The sequence below is a fragment of the Pyxicephalus adspersus genome, chromosome 2 (genome assembly GCF_032062135.1).
Source record: "Pyxicephalus adspersus chromosome 2, UCB_Pads_2.0, whole genome shotgun sequence".
Taxonomy (NCBI): Eukaryota; Metazoa; Chordata; class Amphibia; order Anura; family Pyxicephalidae; genus Pyxicephalus; species Pyxicephalus adspersus.
The window spans coordinates 107301739-107322169 of NC_092859.1; the positions used below are offsets into that span (position 1 = coordinate 107301739).

The 20431-nt window shown below is 39.2% G+C and overlaps 2 protein-coding genes across 2 annotated transcripts in view; one reads left to right on the forward strand and one right to left on the reverse strand.

Annotated features, from left to right (window-relative positions):
* The window catches only part of DMTF1 (cyclin D binding myb like transcription factor 1), a 28082-nt gene extending 20482 nt beyond the window's left edge, over window positions 1–7600 (forward strand). Inside the window, exon 16 of the mRNA XM_072401749.1 lies at window positions 52–7600. Coding sequence (XP_072257850.1) covers window positions 52–149 — 98 coding nt within the window. The 3' untranslated portion in view covers window positions 150–7600. The remainder of the gene's footprint in view (window positions 1–51) is intronic.
* On the reverse strand, window positions 7216–20192 carry TMEM243 (transmembrane protein 243). The gene is made up of 5 exons (XM_072401750.1): window positions 20002–20192; window positions 15206–15484; window positions 9833–9883; window positions 8458–8562; window positions 7216–8003 (listed from the first exon to the last, which is right to left on the reverse strand). The coding sequence occupies exons 2-5, from the start codon at window positions 15308–15310 to the stop codon at window positions 7881–7883; spliced, it is 384 nt and encodes a 127-aa protein (XP_072257851.1). The 5' UTR covers window positions 15311–15484; window positions 20002–20192; the 3' UTR covers window positions 7216–7880.
* Between the last annotated feature and the right edge of the window lie 239 nt (window positions 20193–20431).

Genomic DNA, 20431 nt, shown 5'->3' on the forward strand with positions numbered 1-20431 from the left:
AATTATTTTCCTCCAAGCACTATACTGATCATCTCTTCTCCTTTATTCTAGATCCAATCTTGCAGCACCACAGGAATAAATCCAATGGTCTTGTCTCCTCAGTTGATGGACCAGACTCCGATGACTTAAAAGATGTGGAGGATTTATAGAACTTCTTCCTATCCATTCCTAGACTTGCTGCACGCATTCTACTTAGCTGCTACAACCTGTTATGGCACCAGACCAGTTACTTTTACACTACAAATTATGCACTATAATATTATCACCAGCTTATATTGTTACAGTCAGGTATTTTCAGCTTCATTAACCAGCTATGCTACTAAACTGAATTCACATCAATCACTGCTGGTAAAGGGAGGGTGTCAATCATCACATTCATTTGTCAACCAAAGTTTCACTTTGCCTTCTTTCTTGCCTTTGTGAGAGAGGTGGGCTACCTTTCATCTCTATACACGGTACACTTGGATGCAAAATGATGCAGCATGGTATTTTTCAAGACCTTGCTCTAATACTCAGAGTTGTGAAGGCCGTGCTTTGAAATGCAGAGGTGTGAAAATCCTCCTAAACATTGAGCTCTCGCTTCATACCCTCCCCTTCACAGATACTAGTCCTGGGGCAGGCATATTGGTGTGTGTTTGACATTGTACACAGTATCATTACCCTGGAACTAGCATAAGTCACAAGAATTGCATGAAAGCATTTGCGCACAAATAAATAGGAACCTTATCCAACATGGATAAGTAATGAAGTTCCCTCTAAGTAGATATTACTGCGCAGAAAGAATGCAAGTTTGTATATTGTTCTGTGGAATTAGACACGTTAAAGGTGGTTTATATAATCGTTAAGGGTGAATTTGGATTTTAATATATATTTTTTTAATATAAAACTTTCCTTTACCCTAATCTTACAGAGGAACAGATGTCCTGATAGGACAGGCCTGTGTTTAGTAGTCAGGTCTAATGCATTATTGTTTACAGTGGTTGTTTTGCATTCAGTTTACAAATGTCACAAGTGTATTGTATAGCTTGGTATACAAAACCGGACTGTGATTGTGAAGAAAACGTGACATTATTTTTTTTTTTTTATTTACCACAGCACTACAGTAGAAGGTATTGTAAAGTTTGTAATTGAACAGACATGCACAAAAGGCCCATAGCAAAGGTGCTAATAAGTGATTTTTTAATGAGTTTAAGATTTTTACCTAGACCTAAAGTATGAAGTATGATGAATGAATCCCAGTTAATGGTAATATCCCCCTCTTGAATGGTGGCTTGAGCTGCAATGTTCCAATATGTTCATGCACATTCCTATGTAGCCATAAACCCCCAGAAAAATACTAAACTAAGCAAACATAGCCAAAGCAATAGATACACCTCAAATATTAAAGAGAACCTGAAGCTGTTCCCCAAAAACTTACCATGCCTTGTTCTACAATAGGAAGGTGACTATTTTGGGAGAAGCAAGGCTTTGTTTTCACTTGGCACTGTTGCTCTCCTGATGATTGCTGGTGGAGGAACTTTCAAAAAGGTGCAGAAAGCACAGATACACAATATGAATGCAACAGATAAATGTTTAAACTGCTGGTCCTCAGGTACAGCAGGTACTGTATGCAACACAGTAATAACATCACTACATGTAACTTAAAATCACATAAAAACTAGCAGATACAACAGAATGGAGTGCATTGGAACTCATACTGGACATACATAGCTATGAGGCTCAAGATAAAGGAGTGCACTGATAATTTTGAGGAATTTGAGACAAAGGATAAAGTCTTGTTGACATGGATGCTTTGCAGGTGGTTATCTCAACAGTTTACTGCTTAGAACACTACAAGTAACCACCATACCTTCTTACCATTATTGAATCAAATAGGAATGGTAAAAATCTATATATTTGCTGGCAGTCCAGTTGTGTTGCTTTCTGTTTATTTCTGTCTGTGCTGGGACACTGTATGCAGTATTTCATATAACGTTACCTGCTATAATGGTTCCATTGAATGGAAATGCTTTTCGACCTGCTAAGCAATTACATTGCAGTTTCAATGTATTTTGAAAGACTGAACTGGCGCCTGATCCTCCCAATAGGTAGTGACAATTTTACCAGTTTTTCATGTTGGTGTATACGGTGTCTGTTACCAGCTGTGGTGCATTTGGCAGCTACTATCATGGAAGGTTTGACCTGGTGGGTGTGATCCACTCCAAGCCATGGCTCTGGCACAGTGTGAAACTATAGCAGGAGCATCTGGATAACAGAGGCCTAGGAGGAAGTGGCAGAGCACTTTTATCCAGGGGAGGCATGTTCTGGAAGTCAGTAGAGGGGTGAGTTTGGCATATTTTTGGCTATTTACCAGTTGCATGTTTTTTATAACGTTAACCTTTGTATGAAGATGAAATTTGTTTCTGTATGATGTTTTGTGAAAAGGGTTGTTGATCTGTTTGCCATTTTGTTTCCAGTTTAGGATAGATTGGAGAAGGATTATAACAATTGCCAGATTCTTACATCCATCTCTTACATTCTGATCCAATCCTACAGCTTCAGCTAGAACAGAGGTGTCAAACGTCCTTTTTTTTGGGCCCCAAAAGAAACCTAAATATGAATTGCAGCTGGATTGAAATAGCGCCACTACTACGATTCCCAACATCACCATCACTTGCATCTATAGACCAGCGGGCTCTCTGCCTATGTGTGACCCCACATTGGACTGTTTTACAGATGCAAGTAATGCCGGGAATTGTGTTAGCGGCACTATTTCAATAAAGAGGGAGTTCCAGCGGCGGGCTTCCCACAAGATTTAGCCCCGCATTGGGAGCCCCTTGCATTTTAGCTACAAGTGGGAGGTGCCAGGAGGCTTTTGGAGTTACAGGGGCTTCTTGGCGACTCATGGCCTTATGTCATATAGCGGGTCTCAGGCTGTGCGTAGCCTGCTGTTATCCAAGTATATGACACTGTGGCCACTGCATAATTTCCACGTTACATCCCTGACACAATGCCCCACCTCCGTACCCAAACTGCTCTCTATGTTCTGCTGCACATATCTGTGTGAGCAACTATTCTCCAAGATTATGATCAACAAAACATTTGGCAGGAGTCGTCTTATTGATGAACACCTTCACTCAATCCTGCGAATTTCCTCAGATCAGAGTCTGACCCCAAACATTTATGAACTAAGAGATGCCAGGTATCTGGCTTGGATCTTAAATAAATATTTTCTTTATGCACTTTCCCTTGCTACTCCAAGGCATGGACTTGAATGGTTGGATTTTCATAAAAGAAAATTGTTATTATTATTGTTAGCCTGTGCAAAAAGGTTACCATTGAAAGTTAACTCGGAAGGCTACAAATAAAGAGGCATTAGATTTTTTTTAAATGAAAAAAAAAATCTTATGCCTCTTTCTCAATTTAAAGGCTTATTCCCGATTGAATGTTAAGCAAAACCTCTTTGCTTCCATATCAAAAAGTTTTATATCTAATTTTTTTTTTAAATTTCAAGGTTGTCCCGCAACCTTGTCTAAGTTTTTAATTTTGTCCCTTTGTGTATTTGAGTTTGACACCCCTGAGCTAGAGTGTGTATACATTACAATCCTTTGTGCAGATTTCGCATGAATGAGCTGTGATTTATGTAGCGGGTGATGGGAAAATAGGCCATATGTTAATTTGTACCAGTGATAAAACCTATCTCTGTGAAAGATATTAAAATATGTGTTGCCTATTTAAAGTACAAGCGGCAATGTAGCTTCAAATTACATCACTAGCTTTCTTAAACTATGAAGACAGATTTGAGGAAAGTGCCTGAAGAAAACCTTGGGTAAGGAAGGTCTTTTCCCATCACAAAGCTCCTGCACTGGTGCTAGCTGCTTGCCAGAACTTCTTGCATCCTGCCGTAAATATCTACCCTTGCAACTATGGCTCACCATGTACTCCTACCTCACAATATGTCCACATCTTACCTCATCTTCTTCACTGTACCTGTGTTGCCACTGTTTGCCAGTTCCTCCACAAGAGCCAAGAGGAAGAGGCAGGCAATCTCTAACACCTAATCCTATCTCTGCCCCTGAGGTTATTAGTTTGTTAAAACCAACCCTACCTACATTGAAGCGGAAGACTTTTTATCACTTCACCAGCTATTCACAGGATCATTACAATTGAGCAATTCATCTGTGCAAGTCATACAACATCCAGCACTACATGGAATTCAACATGTTGAAGTTTTTGATTGGGGGTAAATCAGGCAATTGTGCTAACTAGTCAAGATATTACCTCAATATAAATTTGTGATTTGTATTTATTTATTTTTTTAATGGTTCAGCCTGAAGCCAATAACTTTTTTTATGGCTTTTTTTTTTTTTTAAATTAAATTTTCTCCAAAACTAAATGAGTTGGATACCCTTTGGCTTACCATGTGTCATAATGTCAGAAATGCAGAATTTCTATTGGAAAAAAAACTATAGTTACAGTGTTACACAATGACAGGTTGTCAATGAGGTCATTGTACTGCCAGGTCTGTTCTCCTTTAGGAGAAATGCTGCAGATTTGTAGAAAGGCCACTTTAGTCTGACTTATGCCCTTTTCTCCTTGCTGTCTCCCTCCTTTTCCTTGGACAGAGGCCTGATCACTGTTTAGAAAACATGGCAAACCTCTGTAAACTATTGGATTAGAAGCCAGAATATTGAACTGTCCAGAAGATGTTAGCATTTCCTGAACTACCCTATGCTCCTATACCAATTGCAAGGCACTGAAACTTGCAAAACTTTCATTGGAGAGGTTTTTACATACACAGCAGCTGCAGCACCTCCAGAAAGGCAGATCACATAGACAATATTCTGGAGGTTGGTTGACTTGCCAAGCAGAAAACCGTGAACAAAATAGGAGTTACTGATAGCAAGAAAGCTAAGAAAAGGACACGTTTTTACATATTATAATATGTATAATGTAAGTTTGTCAAGTGCCTGAAAACGTCACTCATTACCACAAAAAAAGTAAAACAGCTCATTAAATATGAACACAAAGAAAGTAAAAATAAAAAATGTTTTGGATGGGAGTCGCAGGTGCCCAGAATCTCAGGTTAGTAAAACAAGAGCAAGAATGAAACAAGCTGCTTCAGTTGTAGTATTCAAGTGTCTTGTCAATGGGGAAATTGGCACCCTGAAAGGATGAAGAGAAGTGGTCTTCAAGAATCAGGTTCAGAGCTGGAAGATTGAGATTAGATTGAAGATGATTTATGCTTCAAAGGCAAAAATTCAAAAAGAAAACAAAAAACACCAAATACACAGATGTATGTGGATCCACATAAAGGGCAAAAAGAAAACCCTTCTGTGATCTCCAGGCTGTGAGTTTGTGCGCTGATGGGCAACGATCACTCATGATCCTGGTCTTCCAAAGTCTGGTTCAGAGCCAGAAGGTTGAGTTTGAAGAGAATAGATTGGACAAGATTTATTCTGCAAAGGCAAGAATGTAAAAAAATACCAAATACAGAATTATGGGGAACAAGTCACTACACTTTTAAATTTAGCAAAAATTAAGAAAATGAATAGTTGCGCTTCCAATTACCAGAGCTTCCCAGGCAAGACAATATTATTGCTGAGCACCACTCCAATGGCATTTACCAGGTGTTTGCTATTATCTGAAAAATGCAAACCTCAAACACACCTGACTGCTCCTGGACACCTTGCGATGTAAACTAGGTGTCTGCAAGGAGGTAACACATTGCAAATGTTCATGTGATCAAGGCTGAAATCTTTTATGGTATGGTTTAGGTACAATTAATATTTTGAGATTTCTTCTATAACATAGCAGATATTTACTTATAAGATAGCAGTTGTACTGACTATGCATAGAGGAATATAGGGTATGAGGTTTGATTTTGTTTTTAGGATTTTGTACTTTACGTGTAGACCTTTGGCATGCTGTTTTAATCAATTTATACTAAACTGTAACATATTTCTCTTCCTATTTGTATTTTGTTGTGATTTAAACAAGTTCAGGCCACCATAAAAACCTGAATAAATCCTCACTTAGCACTTATATACTGTGAGTTAAAAGTAAGCTGGGCAATACGCATTGAAGTGTGGAGCACACGTCCTGACCTGCAAAGCCGAGGGCTACAGTTTTAGTACTTATGGTGCAGTGAATAATTAGGTTTATCTAAATATTCCATCCTATGGGGTAGACCTCTGCAACCTGCCCCCTACCTACAGAAATTTCAAAGGAAGGCAAGACACCAGTGTTTCACATTCTTTTTTTTTTTGGCTGTTGTGTAGTTTATGCTGCTTGTACATTGTAATGCAAAAAAAATGCCCCCAAAATGAATTTTTAGCAACAGTTGAATAAAGAAACTTTGTTCTTACCTATATATTAAATACAATCAAGTCTGGCACTCTTACCAAACAACATACCCGATCTGTGCATACAGGCAGATGAAAAAATAACGTATACGGCTCAGCCAGAGAAGCATTATTAGGTATAGGAATTCTGTTTTTAATGGTTTTAAGTGAAGTTTAATCAATAGGGCATTCCGTTTTAATGTGCTGTTACATTGTGCTTAATTAACAACTTCGGGTTCAGTTAAAAAATCGAAATACATTTGCATAACCATGCATTAATTATTGTAAAATAATTAAAAGTGGAACTAAACCCAGTTGATACTCCCATGTCCCTATTCCAGCACAGGTACTTCTATGGTTTTCCTCCTTTTTTTCTGCATTCCATTCTACATGTGTGCAGCTCAGCAACTCTTTATGTTTTTTATTTCCTATCATTACTGTTAAAAATGTATTTTTCCTTTATTGGAAAAGAGAAACAAGGAATGCCAAGTTTTGTATTGTGTTTTTCAGAGCTGTGTATAGTATGCACAGGACCAAGGCAAGCCAGATAGGGAAACTACATCTCAGGGACTGTTCAAATCACAAGGACCCCTTATTATGATAATCATCACCATGTTGCCATTTCTCTATATAAAATGCTTATTAAATCTTTAAATCCAGTTATATGAAAGGATAACAATTAGTTTGAAAGCAGTTTGAAAGCATGACTGACTTAAGAACCTTCATCTTCCATCAGCCTCCCAGACCTGCTGATTCATTAGACTTCACTTGGTAGTGTTTAACAATTTTCTGCATGAATATTCCTTTTACACCCTAATATTTAACAGTCCAGTAAACATACCTGTCCTACATACAACCATATTGCTGTGATTGAAAATAAAGGAGAAGAGCATTGGTTGCTACAGGCGGTTTTTATTCTTTAATTTAGTAAACCCCACTGTCCAGCAGTGCCTCTAATCATTATACAGTCCTACAACTAAGAAATAACCCTTAGGCGAATAAGCACAGAATGCATCATACTAAAAGGACACGTTGTCTGTGGTGTGCCATAAGATGCGATAAAGACCAGTTTAATAGAAGTCATTTGTAGCTTTTAAACTTTTGAAATGTGAAGAAACAGATAAGTAAATTATTTTATTTATTGAAACCCTCTTGTTGAAAATGTCTTTCAAATCCTAACCTAATTTTGGTCATGTGAATTATAGTACTTACTGGCATCTGTTGCATAGTAAAAAGAAAATTGTATTATATTTAAACAAAATAAAGAGTATTTAACATTTGTGCACTCTTCCTTTCTTCTTATCCATTACAGTTATTCCTTGACATTAAAAAAAAAAAAAGAAATTCAAAAGAAAAAAAGTGCCAGCCCATAGCAGAAGTTTAAGTGCAACAATGGTTTAAAAAAGTGAAAAAGTCCCTTATGGCAGTATCCTCTCCCATTTATAAAGGTATAACAAAGTACAACTTCTGTGATGGTTTCACCCAGTGTCTTCATTCTCTGGCATGGCCATGATACATTAATCTTAGTGTAGTTTTTTTTTGTCCTGTTTCCAGAATTCATTTCCCCACATCATGAAAATATAGGTTGGCACATATACATAACATGACAACTGAGAATAAAATATAATATATGAGATTCCTAAACTTGGGCTCCAAGTCTCCTTGTCGGTACCAAAAAATCTGAAAAACATAAGACAGAGAATGTCAAGCCGCAGTAGCATAAGTAGTAGGAATAATATGAGCTGATTTAGGAAAACTCTCCAAGGCTGGAGAGAATACACTTTCAGCAGTAAGGCTGGGTGATCCAGCAAACCTGGAATGGATTTTTTAAAATTCATTTGTTAGCAAATGTTTTCAGTCCTGGACCAGATCTATTCCAGGTTTGCTGTGTCACCCAGCTTTAATGATAAAACTGTATTCTCTCCAGCCTAATAAATCAGGTCCAATAAGTATGGCATCCAATTATCAGACTTCCCACTATACTACAAGTTTATTAAAACCACTCTTCTTATCCTGGGCTCTGGTCCAACTTGCACTACACATATATGTCATGGGCCAGCTACTAACAATTTCTATGTATCATGTTTTATTAAAAAAATGTTTGATTAATCAAAAATAAAGCTTATATACTTACCAGTACTAGACTAGTTACTGAGCAGAGCAGAATGCAAAAGGCAAAGAAAACATTCTCTGGTTTTGGAGGTGGTTGAGGAAAGACGAAAGCACTGATAAATGTTACCTGTGTGTAAGAAATGACATGGTAATTGAAACAGAATGAAAACAAAAAAATGCATAAGCGCCAACACTAAATATAATTACACACACAATTTTCCCACAAGTCACATAAAATCCTGCGCTAAAAAACAAATGACAAGTTTACACCCACACCCATCATCTACAACAAAACACTACAGTAAATGGGGCTGTTGTGTACGTTGTGCTATGCCAAAGAATAGCTATAAAGTTTCTAGGTAGATCCTGGGTACCACTAGAGCTAGATTTGGACAAGACTCCTGTGTTGCTCATAGCTTCACTTAATGATTTCTAAGGATAGCTGGGTCTTATAAATAAGTCGGTAAAGACTCAAATAATTTGGTATCACAGTAAATCCCTTCTACTGTGTGTACGTATACAGCAGATGAGGATCTGTATAGACATCAGTCAGGAACACAAACAAAGCAAAAAAGACTTGGATTTGTCAAATAAAAGCACAAAACAAACTAATGCTAAATGAGCCAAACCTAAAAGCAATTGTGCTGACAAATATAAATTCTAAGTATTACTTTTGAAAATAAACTTTGCAATTTTTTTTTTTTTTTTTAATAAAATTTTTGTTATTTAACTGGGAGTGAAAATAATAAATAAAAAAAGTCAGAAGAAGAATAAACATAAAAAAAGGGTGGCATAAGCCGTAATAAAAAAGTAATAAATATTACAATATAACAAGCAAAGGTAACAGTATCAGTTGTGACTTTGTAAGCACACTGTATAATATACAAGAAAACAAAGTAGTCAAAGTACAGAAGATGAAAAAACGTACAAAAGACAGTGCTCCAGACCAGTGGTCGCCAAACTTTTGGCACCTACAGACTGCACATGCGTGGGTAACTGTGTCTACTAAAGTAGAAGAAACTTTCCCCCAGAGTGATGTCATGATGCCAGAACCCACCCACTCTCCCATTGCAGGTTCGAGCCGAGCCTGCGAACTGTACGGGGGACATGGTTGGTGGCCCTGGCCGATGCGCACTGGCCAGAGCTGCGGACCACCAAAATTTTCTTGTGGACCACTGGTTGGCGACCACTGCTCTAGACGAGCCAGAGTAAAAAAAAGCAATATGTGTCAAGAACTTTGCAAATTTAAATACTCTTACCACCTACTTCTTGTGACAACAATTCCCTATTTGTAACTACTTATTAAACTAATTGTATAGCTTAAAGTTGGCTTTAAAAGATATAAAATGTTGTATACATGTACTACAGAGCTAAATAGTAGCAAAAAAAGTACTTACCAGGACCAGTAGGGTTGTTAACACACCAACAATAATGTTGATGATTCTATCCTGAAAGAACAAATAGCTAATGAATATCTGTGGCATCTAAGGTACATTAATTACAAATAACATTTATAAGGAGATTTCAGTTAATAGAACAAATAGATAGAAATGATCGGAGGCCCTGAAAAAGGAGGTTGTTTAATTATAACAAAACACTGGTCCGAAGGTCCAACAAGCATTTCCAAAGAAACGCAATCCGGACAATCCGGTGGCCCCTGAGCCTAAATGCCAGCTACCTGCAATACAAGTGGTATTAGGAGCGGGTGCTGAGAAGTTCCAGGCTTTGCCCAGAAAGAAGAGAGCCAGAGTTATGAAATAACACATTTATTCAATAGTTGCAGCTTTTGTAGACCGTTCAAATAAAAGTCCTTTGATTGGCTGTAAACCAGCTCTCAGTAGCATCTTTGACATCAGAAATGTCCTCAAAACGTTCCCCCTTCAGGTTTTTCTTCAAATTTAGGAACAGATAATAGTCCGAAGGGGCCAGGTCAGGTGAGTAGGGGGGATGGTGGACCAATTGGAAACCCAGGGTGTTCAATTTGGCCGCCACAACGTTGGATGTGTGTGCAGGTGCATTGTGCTGCAAAAAAAGGATCCCTTTGGTCAACTTTCCATGGCTTTTCATCTTAATTGCCTCCTTCAACTGGTCCAGGAGTTTAGCATAATTCTATCCGGTGATCATAGAGCCCTGAGGTAGGTAGTCCACCAACAGAATACCGTCTTTGTCCCTGAAAACGTACGCCATGACTTTTTTGGCTGATTTCTGCGTTTGGAACTTCTTTGGCTGCGGGGAACCTCTGTAGCGCCATTCCTTTGACTGTTCCTTGGTTTCAGAACCATAAATGTGGAGCCGGGGTTCATCCTCAGTCTCTAACCTAGCCTAAAAGTCCTGTGCAGCTTCAAAATGGGCCAAAATGGCATTGGATGCTTCAACTCATTCCTTCTTCTGATCACTGTTTAAACTATTCCTGCACCCACTTCGCAGGCAGATGTCTAGGATAGTGGTGATAACAAATCCAACAGGCTCCCTTGAGATGTCACGTATCTGGGCTATCTTTTGAAGATATTCACAGGTCCTCAATAATCAGCTCATGGACAGCATCGCAGGTTGCAGGGTCAGTTAGGGTTGGAGGGCACCCACTGCAGGGCTCACCTTCAATGGTGAAATGCCCAGTTTTCAACTGACATATCCAGGTTTTGACAGACCCCACTGTTTGTGACATCTCAGTGTGAATGTCCATTGCTGATTTTCCTGGAGAAACAAAAACTTTTTTACCGCGCATAACTCCAACAACGTAAAACTTGCTTGTGCCTCTGCCATCAAAGCTTCTCACTAAAAGAAAAAACACTTTTAAGAATCGCAAAGACCTGATATTTGCACTATTGAATACTAACATATTATGCTGTCATATGCCCCCACACTCATTTTTCTATTTCATCTGGAAGGGGGCAAATCCAGGAACTTCTCAGCACCCCCTCCTACATAGTTCTCCCCAAAGGGTTTTAGCCGGTTGCTCTGCCCGGCTGCCGTGCCTCCCCCGCCCACCTCTTCTCAGCAGCTCTAATTCTCTGCACAGATCTCAGTGAGGTTGCTCTGTGCTCATCTGTCATCCGTTCAGAGGATTGCTGCTGCGATGAGAGGTGAGCACACACTTCAGCCTTCACGGGGTGAGAAACTGATAGCACAAAAGAAAAAAAGCTGCCTCTAAAATGTATCCACTGCTAGAGCTGTGTGTGAAGTCTGCATATCATTCTGCATCCTCACAGCTCTCTGTGTACAAACTTCAATATCTCCTAAACTGTATGTCACAATGACTTGAATTTCAGCCCCCCAGCTTTAAATAATTTCAAGATATGGGAGTCAGAAAAGTAAAAAGTAATGAAAATTCAAGTTTGGGGTTGCAGTTTCAAAGTAAAGTGCAACTAGGTGTCGTAAATTGAAAATGCAAACTGGGGACCACGAGGGCTACTAATATAGACAGATTTGTGTAACAGAGCAGGCAGCACATTTTGATAGGTGGAGATTTATGTCCTCATAATGCCATTTAACATTGTAAATGTGTTTTGTTTTTTGTTTTTACACTTTTTTGGGGAGGACCTCTCCCCTTCAGTCTTTACTTACATTTCAGTAAAGAAAGGGAAATCCACAGCCTCCAGGGATTTTTGTGTCAAATATCCCAAGAGGCTCTGGCCTGCTCCTTCTGTGCATGCACCTTCAGAGGCTTTTATTATAATGTAAAAAAAAAAGTGTTCAATCTCACGCATGGGCAGTGCAAGGCAGCACTGGACATACAAGTAAGCATCAGAGAAAAGGTGGAAAAAAAAGTTTTCACAAAAGTTTACTTTAACTTAATATAGCCTCAGGAGCACATTTGAAGTATGGCAGAATTCACACCGGCAGTAAGGTTACATTTGTCCATTCCTCATGCCAGAAATAACTGCTGCTTAAAAAACTTCTAGTCCTGAAAAAGCCCAACACTTACTGCCTGTTACCAATCCTAGGTGGCTAGCAGTTGCCAGAAGTCACTCAGAAGGGGTAAATGTTTTTTGCTGCTAATATGAGCTAAGCCTAACTTGTTACACCACATTCATTATACTATTACACTACTACAAAGGATTACACTCTTAAAACTTAGAACACTGGGAAGTTGGGTCACAATACACGGCATAGGACAGTTGTGGCAAAAAAATAGAATAGAAAACTGGATATACTAACCGGGCAGGCATTACAAAGTTGGAACAAAGTATAGGGAGAAGGTAGAACACTGAAACAATAAGAGCTTACTGAATACCCATGGCATACACAACTGGGAGCACTAAATTTGCCCTGTTTTGTCATACCCCCTTTTTTACCACCCGGCTACAGCTTCCTACCACCCGGCTGAAAACAATTTCTGGGAAGAACACCAATGATACAATTGCCAGCTGCAATAGAAAAGCTATTATAGTCACTTTTCTAGCAAACCCATAAAACTAAATGTCAGCTTCTTGTAATAGAATATCTAATATTCTAACGTACCTGGTGCCCTTGGTAAAGCAGGCATCACTAGAACCCTTAGCATTTGACATTTCCAGCAGTGTGAAATGCTTGTCTACAATAATGCACACTGGTTCCAATCCTCCAACCTGTACATTACATCAGAATATGGTAATAATGTAAAAAAGAGGAATCATAAAGTATCTGATATTCACACAGTGTGCTGGGTGGTAGTTTTGCTGCAGAGCAGGAATTCCACAGATAGATGCAGGACCAGGATAGTATTTAAGTTGTCTTTTTTTCAGGTGCTGTTTGACTTACAAGAGTTTTAAAAAGACCTTAGATGTGATTATACAACACCATTCGATTGGGTACTAAAATGCATGCTAGTACCCAAATACACCTAAAGATTTACAACTGGTTCCTGAACCTTCTCTGTAGGGGAAAAAAAGTAAAAGAAAAAAAAGGTATAAAGAGTAGGCACCTACAGGCACATTAAGGTTCCCCCGACTCTTGCTGGGTACATACTTTCCCAGGTCATTGATTCACTTACAAAGCAAACAAAGGATAAGGGTAATAGATTTCAATGGCAGCTCCCATATTTTTGTCCTGACAGTTTCCCTTTAAAGTGCTCCTTTATTGTGAGAGTACTTAAGTAATCTTGCGTTAAGTCAACATAACCATTCTATGAGCTCAACATTACATCTTCTTCAAAGCCATTTAGGAGCACTACTTCTGCATACATGAAAAGAATATTGGAGCCTCTTGTAATATTGTGCAATTATCTTGAGAGTCACAAACCCACGCTGCACACTAAAGGAAGGAATGAATTAAAAATCTCATGTAGCTCTAGGCTAGAAAACTGTATTACCAGGGAGTAAAGTAAAGATGTTACATTACAAACATTAAATTTGTTACATTAAAAATTACAATAAATTATCAAATTAATTGTTATGACTCATTTAGGTGCTATCAATCATAGGTAAATGTAAGAGTGAAATCACATGCTGTATATACCTATGAAGGACTTCTCTGGTAAGATATACTCTCAGCTATATTCCAAGCTATTTCAAACTAAAATGATCTCCACAAAATTCTTCTAATGGTTTCTCGATTATGTGGAATAGACAAACAAATAAGGAAATCTATCTGCATGATAACATCACCTTTGTTATAGCCATGTAGGAGAATTGATGAAATGGTGATGGTGACTACTGTGATGTGATTTCCATAAGGTAGGAGTACAAGGAAGATCTTCTTCAGGTATATCAGATTTCTAGAAGCTGTCAGTAGACACTAGGAACTTGAGCGATCTGCCCTCCCAATATCTCCAATAAAGGTCACTGCTAGGAAGCTTCTTTTTACCAAACCTATTAAGAGCTACTAAACCCAACATCACACAGAATATTAACTCAATGGTATTTCATGTTACAAAGACATTTCCTTCTCCCCTCCCCTTTCTTAACCTATCGATCTTTTCAAATAGGATCAAGTGATCACCTAATAATTAAAATTCTCTAAGTCCCCTGAGGCGACCATTTGGTGAAACGCGTCGGACCAGTGAAAGAGACTGAACTAATAAACTCGGGTTACAGCTACCACTGTTTACAAAAATATTTTTTGTACTCTTGATACTTTACCTGAAGCAAATATGATTTAAATTGTATGCCAAAAAAGCCCCTCTTGACTCATTTTTTTATTTGAATTGTATACATTTTAATAGGGCTAGCTTTCATGGAACTATAATAGTACTATATTGTGTTTCTGTGTTACAAAAATAGAGCAGGTCCTTTTTTTTTGGCTTATGTGGAGCATTTTGCAACAGTTTCCAATGAGCAGACTGCCCTAATGCACTGCGCAGCTACAGCAGTAAATGTGCAGCAGCACACATGCATGAGCCCAAACTCTAACACAGCTGTTTCTACATCTTTTTGCAAGGATCATAGTATTCCCCTGACAATGCATTAATTTGCTTTGCTTTTAGAAGGATGGAGCCATGGTCAGTGTTCAACCCAGATATTTTTTTAAGCTAGGGGGGAAGAAGCTGTAAGTGGATGGTGGTCCTGTATTGTGACCCAACTCATCAGTAACCACACAAAAACAGTTGGATGGAAAAGTGCCGGGTAGTGCCCGGCTAAAAAGGGCTGGAAAGAATACTGATGGTTATACATGAAATGTTTCCTCCCCTCTCGAGATGACAGGACATCAAGTTAGCCTATGAAAAATTACTTTCCTGGAGCTTTCAGATTGATTTAGCAGAAAAATTGACATATTTGTATATTTTCTTCTTTATGTCAGACCTGTATTCATGCAATATGTGCAATTACTGAACAGCAGAATAAATTACTTACCCTAGCAGAGGTTTCCCCAAACAAAGGTCTGTTGTCCAGGCCACCTGTTCCATAGGTCCTGGTGGTATAGTCCTCCATTATAAACGGAGAATGTTCCTCAGTCATTAACTTAGTGTTTTGTGTATTCAATCATACACCCAACAGCACGGAAGACGAAGCCTTCAGAACATGGTATGAAGTTAGATTTGTAAAGCGCACCCACTTGTGAAGGAAACACCAATGTTTCACTACTTGTATCAGAAAAATTCCTGGAATGTTCACTTCATGGTGACTTCTTGCCTGGAGAAGCATAAAGAACATCTAATCAGATATTGCAAGCTGAAGAGTGGCTAAAGAATGCCCACATTATACACAAAAGGTGTTCTGAGCAAAATGCATGACGTCAGATTGTTCTATTAGGATAACCGCAATATCAACATATTGAATTTCAACATAGATTGCCAAAAAGAGCAAATATCCTGGTGAATGGTGTTGAAAACTTTTAGGCTGGGAGCTCACAGGCATTTTTTTTAATTTCCTGACCACATGGCTAACATTGCCAGTGATTGTAAATACTTCTCAGACAGAGACCTTGCACAAGCATATTAAAAAAGTTCTACTTTTTTTTTCTTGTGTTTATACTAAAGGTAATGTAAACCCAATTACTAAAGATATGACCTCCTCCTAGCTCCTTCATTGTCATCTAATTCTTTTAGAGAGAAAAGCAGTTCTGATGCAAACAAAAGTACAATAGAATGTAAAAAGAGATACTTGGCATGTGGTTTTGACTTAGTGCCTCCTAAATAACCAGTAAATGCAGTGTACTGAGCAGAATGGATCAGTACATGTTTGAAATCAGAGGTAGTCCAATGCACTGATAGAAAGATATATATATATGCCTTGGGTAATGTGGCCACTGTTACAATGTACTAGTTAGCGCTGTAATGCATGCCATAGGTCTGCACAAGAGTTATATCATCCTGGCCTGGCCAATCCAGATGGCCAATGATCGGAACCAGGAAGAGAAGAACAACGAAAAATTGCCAAAAGGCAGGTAATGGTATTGTTTTGCAGGGACATCGCCTGAATGCAATTTTTAGGTGTAAAATAGTTCCGCTTTATAGAGACTTAGTGATGATGGTACTAGATGTTTTGGGAATATAAAAACATAAATATATACGTATTTAGTAATTTCAGGAATTTTAGGATCGTAAAAAGGAGGAACCAGGGATGTAAAATATAAGTGGATTAAACTTGTACTACAGAGCCTGCACAGAGCATGCATGTAATCCTGTGCAAATAAAGTGTACTTTCTGTGCACAACGTTTACATATACCTGTACATTTCCCCATTTACATTTACTAATTCAGCTACAAATTGTTTGTGCACCCCTCCAATGGCTCAGTGGCACCTTACGGTTCTCCATTCCCTCCCGGACTTTGTGCCTCTTTGTGTAACAGTAAGAATATGTAGACCTCAGTCTGTGCAGCCAGATCATGTGAACAAACCTGGGAGAGTTCTATGGTAACAAATCTAAAGCATATCAAAAATTCACCCTTGTGATTCATCTGAAAAACATACTGTGAAAACATCATTTCTAAATCCCAAGGCATGTGATCAATCCAAAAGGTTATCTGTTGGTAAAGATTTTTACATGCTTTGCAGACACATACAAACCTGGAAGTAGCATTAAATTAGAAACCCAATAACAGCTACAAGTCTTATAAACTACATGCCATAGATATAAGTAACTGATCTTACATGGGTACAAGTCCCATAATAAACAAAGGAACAGAGGACAGCTATACCATTCAAGCACATCATACCTGGCAGGTGACATACACCTATATGTCAGCACTCCGCAGTGATCATCATCTAAAGCCACCATCTTACCTGCTAACTCTTCTGGGTCCACCACAATCTTCTTTGGACATTGGGTGGCCACTGAGATAACTCCTTTGCATGCACATAAGTTACATTGTGCCTTGGATCATCTATTCTCAGTGGTGCCAGAATTGAGCTGGGCTCTGCACTGCATGGTGCATTTGCCATTCAGTAAAACCAAAAACAATAAGCCACAAGGGAAAAGGGTTTTCAGGCAAAGAGATTTGAATGTCTGTCCTGCCCAAAATCTCCTGGTGACTTAGCACATTCAGTTTCTTTGTAATGGTGACATGGTTGGGCTCATGCATGTGCAACAAACTTAGGCAAAGCACTTGTAGTCCCTATCAGGGGCAGAATTTTGGAATGACAAACATAAACATAAGCAAAAATGAATCCCATATAGGAGGGCTTACTGAAAAAAATGTCAATGTTTCTACTGTACTGCCATCACTTTGTTCGGTCGTCTATTATGCATAGCTCAATGTAGCCTCAGCACAATTCTGTGCCAGGATAAATAATGTTATGTCATCCACACCAAGCAAATACAGAGGTCATTCCAAGTCTAGAAAAGGGCCACATAAAGATGAAAGCATCTGAGAAAAGCATGCATCACAGCACCAGAGGGGTTCATTTTGGCAGCCATAATTTGCAAATATGTGGCGCATACACACACAATATGGCAGACATATCTATGAGGGTCTTACATTTTGTTTTTACAGTGGCGGTTTGTTTCAGCTTCAGCCTAATCTCAGATTTGCATTAAACCACAGTGGTATACCGTACACACAAGCACACACATCCAACTGAATCAATGGGAACTGAATCCATCAACTGAAACTCAACTCAATGGGAGTAACTGCAAACCATATTGGGAATGGAAGAAATGTGGTTTCTTTGTCCCCTTTGGAAGAAAACCTTAAAAATAAAAAAACAATTTGTGCAAAAGTGTTGACCTGCAGTGCAGTTTGCTATGCACCCTTGGAGTGGCCAACCACAAATCAGAAAAAGGCATCCCAATGTCAGGACCCACATGGGGGCTGACTGAACATATGGTTAATAACGTATATAGTGTCTGGATAGCTGAGGGAAGGTAAAACTATCGTCTGATAAAGTCTACTGTTAAATGGAACGTTTGAGTTGTCAAATTGCCATGTAGATGGCTAATTCTACCTGTCTATGTAGGTGTTTCCCAACCAGGGTTCCATGGAACCTTGGGCTTCCTCCAGAGGTTGCCAGGGCTTCCTAAAGCAATGAGCAGTTTGTGACTCTCAGGTCAGTATAACTGACCCCAGTGATCATTTTGGCTATCTGTGAGGGTGACATGATTCCCACTGGCCAGCAAAGTAAGTGACATTTTCACTGTAATATAAACTGTGGATAATTTGTCAGTAGTTCTCCAAGACTAGAAAATTATTTAAAGGGTTACCCATGGGATATTAGACTACATGGCACTAGTGCTAACTGAAACAGCATTATCCAGAGGTTGTTCCCTTGCTACAGAAATATACTACTTTATTACACAAAATCCTCTATGTTACACCTGACACAGACACACATAACTCTCAAGACAAACTATCATTTTTTAAAGAAAATCTCATTACACATGCATTTCTGCTCATAGAATATGGACAGAGAGCTGACACGGTCTGATCTTACAATGAAGAAAAACTTCATTACAAAAAAACTTCTTAGCAATCAGCAATTCCTGAGAATAAATACCATGGTGAGGAGTCTGTAGTGTATAGCACTGAGTGCAGTGAGAAAACTATAGAGCATAAAACACAGCATATACTATACGTTCAAAAGTGTTATACTGCATGAACTATCCATCCAACTGCTCAATTATTAGATTTTTATTTTATTAAGGGAAAAAACTGTGGGTTTAAGCTTTTTTGAAGCTAATTATATTTTTAGCTTTGTACAGCATAGGTATGGTCATAACTTTTGTGTGTTTCTTCTTCTATTCTTTAGGAAATCTCTCAGTTGACCCAAAAACAAGTAGTCCTATTGGTTGATTGTGGGGTTTTCTCTTACCTTCAGTTCATCAGGACTAATAGAGGGGGAATATCCCTTGATGGGAATACAGACAACAATAAAAGCCCACCTAAGAATTTAAACAATCCTCTCTATTTCCTGCCCCTGCTGATACATCAGGAAGTGAGAGAAATCTTTCCTTAATAGGGGGAACCCTCTCAGACCTCTGAATAAGAATTCACCCCCTCCCCATTCATGATCTGCTGACAACCTAAATGTTCACATTTCCCCAACTCCTATTCCCAGTAACAATGATTACTAAGCAGCAGAGTGACTCTCACACCTCTGGTGTGCATACAGAGGAACATCTAACCCAATGTTTTGTGTCCAGCCATTTCCCCTGATATGGAGAGGTGGCTGCACTTCCTACAAACAATCTGACAACAATCAGTAGGTTATTTTCAGATTTGACCAACAAGGAGGAAATGAGAGCAGCTTGCAGACTGATGGGAATAATGTGCCAGAAGAGTCCACTTATTACCGGGAAATAGCACAGGATGCATGTCACAATCTCAGCTGGCTGGGCAGGAGGAGATCCTCCATGGCAGGATCCCCCTGCCCCATCTGTGATCAGTGAATGTCAGATCCCCCTGCCCCATCTGGGATCAGTGAATTTCAGATCCCCCTGCCCCATCTGTGATTGGTGTATGTCAGACCCCCCTGCCCAGTCAGGGTATGTGATCCCCCAGCTGAAGGTGTATGCACATCAATGTAATGTAGGTGAAAGACTGCGCACTTGTGATCAGTGCTGTCACTGGGTGAGCATGATGGGGCAGATCACACCTGGACGTCACACCTGGACAGATCACACCTGACAGCCAGCAGTGACCCCTCCTCCCCCCACCTATTTATCCCCTGATCCTCCCCATCCTGTGAGCAGTGCAGCCCCATCCTCTCACCTGTATCATCCCGACTGTAAACCGAGAGACACCGTGTGCTGTCAGTCTGACTTCAGGACATTGTTACCCAGACAACCACGACCAGCACAACCTTCTAAAGGAGGCAGTGACAGCAATGAGATCCGCACATGCACAGATCGACCTCCCTCCTCCTATTAGCCGGGTACTCGGATAATGCTGTTTGTTGTTTCTGCTATTGCGCATGTGCAGTGACGTCACCGGTCGCACAATCTGATGCTCCAGTCCAGCTGCTTGTGATACTTTGCGGTTTACTATTTCACTTTATTGGAGATATTTTATCTCTGGAAATGTCCATAGTGAGGATTTTACATTATCAGCACAGACAGAGCACTCAGAATGTATTTCCCATGGCCACACCTAGTTCTAGCATTTGGTGCCACAAATTTAAAAAGTGTCCAAAATGCAGTCA